The sequence below is a fragment of the Austrofundulus limnaeus genome, unplaced genomic scaffold (assembly GCF_001266775.1).
Source record: "Austrofundulus limnaeus strain Quisiro unplaced genomic scaffold, Austrofundulus_limnaeus-1.0 Scaffold168, whole genome shotgun sequence".
In the NCBI taxonomy this organism is placed as follows: domain Eukaryota; kingdom Metazoa; phylum Chordata; class Actinopteri; order Cyprinodontiformes; family Rivulidae; genus Austrofundulus; species Austrofundulus limnaeus.
Genome location: NW_013952570.1, coordinates 391115 through 397625, shown reverse-complemented (window position 1 = coordinate 397625; position 6511 = coordinate 391115). Strand labels below are relative to the sequence as shown.

The 6511-nt window shown below is 37.3% G+C and overlaps 2 protein-coding genes across 2 annotated transcripts in view; one reads left to right on the top strand and one right to left on the bottom strand.

The window, feature by feature from the left end:
- ndufa11 (NADH:ubiquinone oxidoreductase subunit A11) overlaps window positions 1–1463 on the top strand; it is a 4789-nt gene extending 3326 nt beyond the window's left edge. The window contains exons 2-4 of the mRNA XM_014017433.1: window positions 287–379; window positions 916–1038; window positions 1279–1463. Of these exons, the coding sequence (XP_013872887.1) occupies window positions 287–379; window positions 916–1038; window positions 1279–1391 (329 nt within the window). The 3' untranslated portion in view covers window positions 1392–1463. The remainder of the gene's footprint in view (window positions 1–286; window positions 380–915; window positions 1039–1278) is intronic.
- A 940-nt stretch (window positions 1464–2403) lies between these two features.
- Window positions 2404–6511, bottom strand: part of commd2 (COMM domain containing 2) — a 6261-nt gene continuing 2153 nt past the window's right edge. Inside the window, exons 3-6 of the mRNA XM_014017432.1 lie at window positions 5017–5099; window positions 3270–3344; window positions 3096–3194; window positions 2404–2976 (exon numbers count right to left, since the gene is read on the bottom strand). Coding sequence (XP_013872886.1) covers window positions 2788–2976; window positions 3096–3194; window positions 3270–3344; window positions 5017–5099 — 446 coding nt within the window. The 3' untranslated portion in view covers window positions 2404–2787. The remainder of the gene's footprint in view (window positions 2977–3095; window positions 3195–3269; window positions 3345–5016; window positions 5100–6511) is intronic.

Sequence of the window (6511 nt, the reverse complement as noted above, 5' to 3'; positions counted from 1 at the left end):
TGTGATGTGAGTATCAGTCACATGGAGGCAGGGCTTAAAAGCCTGAATTTTACCTGAAACTCTCAGACTGAAGAAGTCTCTTGGAGGAGAGACGAAACATTTCATTAGAGAAGAACCCGTCCAGAAGACCTATACAATTTTTTTGTTTTTGCCAGATATGACAACTGTAAAACTTTTATTCATCATTTAAAACCCTTTAAGAGGTCATGAGGAACAAACATTAGCAGAGAACAGTTTGATTGTGTTGTTTGTGTACAATTCTAAATTGTTTCTGGTTCTGCTTCAGGTCTAGTGGGGTCAGCCTATTACTCCTTGTCGGTCCCACCTGAGCCTGCTCTGTCGACACTGACGAGGTCCCTCGGTGCTACAGTGTTGATGGGTAAACACATTCATGTTCAACACCTCACCGGTTACCTCTGAACTCGAGGCCTTGTGCCACAACCTCTGAAGACCTGCTGTCTTGTTGAAAACTGTCTGACTGCTGCTGAAATGATCACTTCAGATGTTGTTTGTCGCAGCAGTTCAGACACACACGATGACAGGAAGACTTGTCATTGTTAATAAGAGTTTAAAATTAAATCTTACTTGATCATTTAATGCTCTGAATATGTTAGAAATGACTGAGCTAAATTTCAGAGTCTGGAAACATTTAGGATTATAAAATAAAAAATGTGTGAGAATCCAAGTTCCGAGTTTGTATCTTTAGAGTCTGCATCTGAATATTTCATTTATTCATTTATTTTATTCAGGACAGTAATTAAAACACAGATATAAAAACATTTAAAGCCAGCTTTAGCTTCAGGCTAATTTAGCCTGTAAATAAAAACGTATTGAAGTTTGAACAAATCCATGTTGTTTATAAAACTCCTCTTTTTCTCTCCTGCCTGCTGGTGAATGTGTTCCCCTCTCCTCCAGCCTCCGTGGGGGCTGTCTTTGGAGTGACCACATGCCTCAGTGCTTCGATCCGAGACGCCCCCGAAGACCCCTTCAACTTTTTTATTGGGGGCTGCGCGTCGGGGGTCCTCCTCGGAGCCAGAAGTAACTATCAGTGTGGAATGTGTCAAAGTTTAAATGATTAAACTGCAAATTTTTGTTTTTAGTAAAATCTAAAAACAGACAAGTGTCTTTGTTGTTTAATGTTTTTTTTTTTTTTCTTTGAAGGGTTAACTTTCATGATAAAATGTGATTTGGTTGATTTAATGTCCTGAATGCTAATAGGTGTGTGTGTGTGTGTGTGTGTGTGTGTGTGTGTGTGTGTGTGTGTGTGTGTGTGTGTAGGCCAGAGTGCTGCGGTGGGAACGACAGCCTGTCTCGGTTTGGGAGCTGTGGCCTATTTGGTTAAAGCTGGTAGAGCAGAAGGATGGAGATTCAGCGGTCCTCCTGAGGTTTAAGACAGCTTTCAGAAGAACTTCTGTGACCGTTCTGTAAAAATATGTTACTCAATAAAGTTTATGTAAAAATAATCTGTTTTGTTCTTTTTTAGTTTTTTTATGCAGAGCATAAATGATTTGAGATGTTTTTTTGTCTCCCTGATCAGAGAGGATCAGCTGGTTTGTCTTCAGACCTCCTGATCTTTTTAATAAGAACCACCTCATCGTGTTTCTCCTTCATCACTTTAAATAAATACAACCTGAACGAAGATCAGCATTCAGCAGCTGAGAAGTTTCTAATCAATTTCATTTCTACCTTTTTATTTAGTTAAGTGTTTCGTTATTCATCTGTTTTAACTAAGAACTAAAATTAGACTAAAGTTTGTCAAAACAAAAACTGAACATGTTTAAGACAAAATACAACCGTTATATACTGAAAGTATTTATCTTTAAGTTTTTAATAGCTAACATTGGTAAATCAATTCACTCATAGACTAATAATTAGTATAGGTGATCTTCGTAAGAGTCATTGGGCCTCACAAAGGGTTTGTACGAACATGTCACGTCAGATTCAAACGCTTCTATCTTCAGGAAAAGTGTGTTAATGAGCTGCGTAAATTCCACCTGTTCTATCCAGCTGCTCGTGCACGTGAGAGATTAGCATAATTACCACCCCAAAAACACCATATAAGGCTATGTTTCCTGCCTCAGACACAAGGAAGTGTCCATTCATGAAAAATAACAGCGATAATTAAAAAGAAGAACTTGACGAGTTCAGAGATTGAAGTCCGTCTGTCAGAGATCCAGAAAAKAAAATCTGTCATTTTTAGCAGGTCAGCTGTGGAATAAAAAGAGCTGCTAAAAGTATAAACAACTGTGTTAAATCATTTTCATTTATTCAGAAGACACAGCGCTGCACACCGTTTTCACCGTTCTCTCATGTTTTAGTTTGTATTACTCTTGTTGTACAAAATACTTATTTACTGAGTACACTCATTCCAGGATAAAGCTATGAAATCAAAACCAGCAAACATTAAGCCAGAAATTAGCCTTTATTAGAAATTAGATTTAAACAAAAATGTAGTTAGAATTTTTCATGAAACCTTTACTTTCAGAGTTCTGGTGGTCCGTTGTGACCACTGGTTGTGACGTTGCTCCAGAACAGAGGGACAACAGCCAAAGAAATACACAAATATAATGATCAGTGTGTAGAAGTACAAACTGCTGGTATTTTATACTTCATTCAGAAATGCAGCTGGGCCCGTTCATCATGACCGGTGTCATTAGTAAGAAGCTAAATCGGATCAGAAGGTTCTGCTCTGCAGCGATGCTGACCAGGCAGCACCAACCTGTTGGACCACAGGAGGTCCGAGGACCACAGGAGGACCACCTGGTCCAGATCGGGCTCCACACACAGTTACTTGATGTTCCTCAGGATGCGTCGGGTGTGGCTGCTCTTCACTGCAGCTAATGCAGCTTCCAGGCTGGAGATGAGGTGCAGCAGGGTTCTGGGGTCCACCTGCAGGACCCAGCTGCTGCTGTCGCTCAGGAGCAGCCGGGTCGTCACCGTGGGAACGACCTGCTGACGGAGCGAACGACTCGCCAGCTGGAAACAGGAGACGGAAATCAAATTGAGTTCATTAAGTCAGGTCTGAACGGTGCTGGTTCTGATCCATGGAACCAGTTTGATCTGGTCTGAATGTGCAGGACAAGCACCGCTCTGACCTGAACGTCCAGTCTCCACTCCAGGTTCTGGTAGGCGGGCTGACTGCAGACCAGCTGGTTCAGGATGGTCCGGATCTGGCTGTGGTGGTCCCGGTACAGCTGGGAGGGCACAGAACTGTTTAAAAAGGTCCGTTCGGCTCACATCAGCCAACGGTCGCAGCTCGTTCAACTCACCTGCAGCAGGAAGCGGTTGAGCTCCTCGCTAAGTCCCAGAACCAGGACCGAGTCCAGAAAGTCCACATCAGAGATCTGAGCACAGCATGAGAGGGTGAGAGTCCTGGACCAGCAGGTTCTGATCCGACAGTCCGCTGGGTTCACACAGGATCACTTTCAGCTGTAGGTTTGTTTTCTGTGTGGTTTGTTGTTTGAATGATTTAAATCTAAAACTGTCAGAACTTGTTTCTGATACATTCAGACTTCAAGATATTAAACTTTACTTAAGAACTAATATTAATATTATTAATATTATTATTATTAGAGATTTAAATACTCCAATTCCTTCAAAAACATTCTCTGACCTCCACATTTCTGCTCCTTTTTAACTTTTCTGACAGTTTTCAGATTCAATAAACATTTTTGCCATGTGCAAGTCTCAACTAGTAAAATTAAGCTTTTACCTACAGTTTTATTATTTTAGCGTTTTAGTATTATTCTGCTAAATTTATATTATACCTACCGTTCTGCTGATATGTGACTGAATGGGTATTTTGTGCATTTTAGCTTTTAGCTACTGTTTAAATAAATTCAGCTTTTAGACTCTGGACTGCTTATTTTATCTTTTTGCTACTTTTTTATTTAAACTAGTTTTACTAATATTAGCTATTAGCTAGTATGATTTAAAAAATCTAGCTTCTGTTTTAAATGTTTTAGCTTTTAGCTGGTTTTATATTTTGCTTCTTTTTTCTGATAATTTGATCTTTTTGCTACTGTGAAGCTAATTTTAACTCTTAAAGGGCCAATATTATGTGTTTCTCAGGCATACATTTAAATACTATACCATAATAAAATATCTATGTCACCTTTAGCTGTTATTAAAATGCTGTTTTATGTTTAAATAGAAAATAAACTTATCTTCTCATCACTTCCTCTTCTAAATGCCTTGAAATTGGCCTCTGTCTCTTTAAGAACCACCTTCAGCTTCTGTCCTGCTCCTCAGCATGGCTTCCTAAAAACACTGCAGGATTTCTCAAACATGCATGAATGAGTCAAAGCAAGGCTTTGGGTATGTTTTTTCATGAGAGTATAACATTATAACATGATATAAAACTCAGAAAAGTTGATTTTACATGATATTGCCCCTTTAATGGTCATTGTGTGCTTTTTGGCTATTAGCTACTGTTTTACTAAATTTAACTTTTAGATTGTTTTGCTAATTTTAGCTTTTTGCTGTGTTTTTGCTCTGAGCTACTGTTTTACTAAAATTAGCTTTTAGCAACTACAAATTCTAGTTTGTTTTAAAAGTTTTAGCTTTTAGGTTGCTATTGTTTTGCTAGTTTAAACTTTTTGCTACTGAAATGCTAATCTTAGCTCTTGGTGACAATTTTGCACATTTTAGCTTTTAGGTACCGGTATGCTTAACCGGGCCGGTCACACTAGACAACTTTCGAGACACTTTTTATGTCTAAATTGCTAATAAAAGTGATATATTTGATATATGTGTTAGAATTACATTATGTGCGCACCGAAAAGAAGCTTCCTGTTGATTTTTTCAATTCCATCTTCAACGTAGACGTCTTTAAAATGTTCATAAGTTGTGTAGTGTGACAGGGTCTTAAATAATTCAATTTCAGCTTATTTGACAAATTCCAGCAGTCATTAAACATTCAGCTGCATTTTCAGCTGAAAATGTTAGTTTTCTAGTTAATCTCCTGTTTGATGCCAGTGTTGTGTCTGACTGTTGATCAGCTGACGCTCCTCTCACCACATGTTTGGAGCTCTCCATCAGCAGGAACACCAGACCCTCCACTCCACGCTGGACCGTTTCCACAGGAACACACAGCTTCCCTGAAAGCATCAGGAACTTTAAACTTACTGCTCTGAAGGAAAACAAGTAAATAATCTGAAATCTTTTTTAAAAATGTTCATCAATTATACAAAAGAAACAAAAATCTGGTCCCTGTTTACTAAAATCTTCTCTTATAAAACCTGATTAGAAGCAGAAAAAATTAAAACAGGCTGCCACTAACAAAAAGACTTGCAGATGGGCGGCAGAACCAAATTTAACTAGAGAAATTGTATTTCCTGCGAAAATACTAGTGTGAATGCCTGTAGCTGAAAACTTTAGCTGAAAGCTGCTGAAGAAGCTGAAATTGAGCTGAACATGTTGTTAAACATGAAAAGCTGAACGAATTTTAAAAAAGCAGAAAAACAGTTAAAAGGAGCAAAAATATGGCTGAATTAGCATAAAAAAGCTAAAAGCTAAAGGCTAAAATAGCTGAACACAGCAGAATGCAACTGTAAGAAGCATAAACAGCATAAATTAGCAAAAAAAAGTATAACAAAGCAGAAAAACACAGAATAGCAGAAAGAAGAAACATTTTAGCTGATGTGGCATCAAAAAGCTAAAGTTAGCAGAAAAAAGCTAAAAGTAGCAGACTCAAGTTGAAAGTGGCACACAGATAGTGAAATGGATGTAACAAATTCAAAATTATCAGAAAAAAACATAAAACTACTAAAAAGTGATCATTTACAAAACAGGTAAAACAGCTGACATTTTTAGTGAAACAGCTAAAAAGTAGCTGGAAACATTTTAATTAGCATAAGGATGCATAAGAAACACAAGTTTGTTGAATTTAGCAGAATTCAGTTGAAATTGCTCCAGAAAATTTGTAATATAGAAAGCTAACTGGGGCTAATAACAGCTACAATTTAGCTAAAGTCGTAGCAAATAGCTGAATATAGAAGAAAGCACGTGTAAGAAGCATAAATAGCACAAATTAGCTGAAAAAAGTATAACAAAGCAGGAAAAAGCAAAGAATAGCAGAAAGAAGTAGAATTTTAGTTAATATAGCAGAAAAAAGCTAAAGTTAGTATAAAAATAAGCTAAACGTAGCTGACTCAAATTGAAAGTAGCACCCAGATGTGAAATGGCAAAATTTGGCAGAAAAAAATCCCATAAAACTACTAAAAAGTGATCATTTGAAGTAAAACAGCCAAAGTTGTCAGTGAAACAGCTAAATTTTAGCTGGAAACAATTTAATTAGCATAAGGATGCATAAGGAGCACAAGTTTGCTGAATTTAGCAGAATTCAGTTGAAATACCTCCAAAAATGTGTAATTAGCTTAGAAAGCTAACTTTGGATAATAACAGTTAAAATTTAGCTAAATTTGTAGCAAATAGCTGAATATAGAAGAAAGCAACTGTAAGAAGCATAAATAGCACAAATTAGCAGAAAAAGTATAACAAAGCAGAAAAA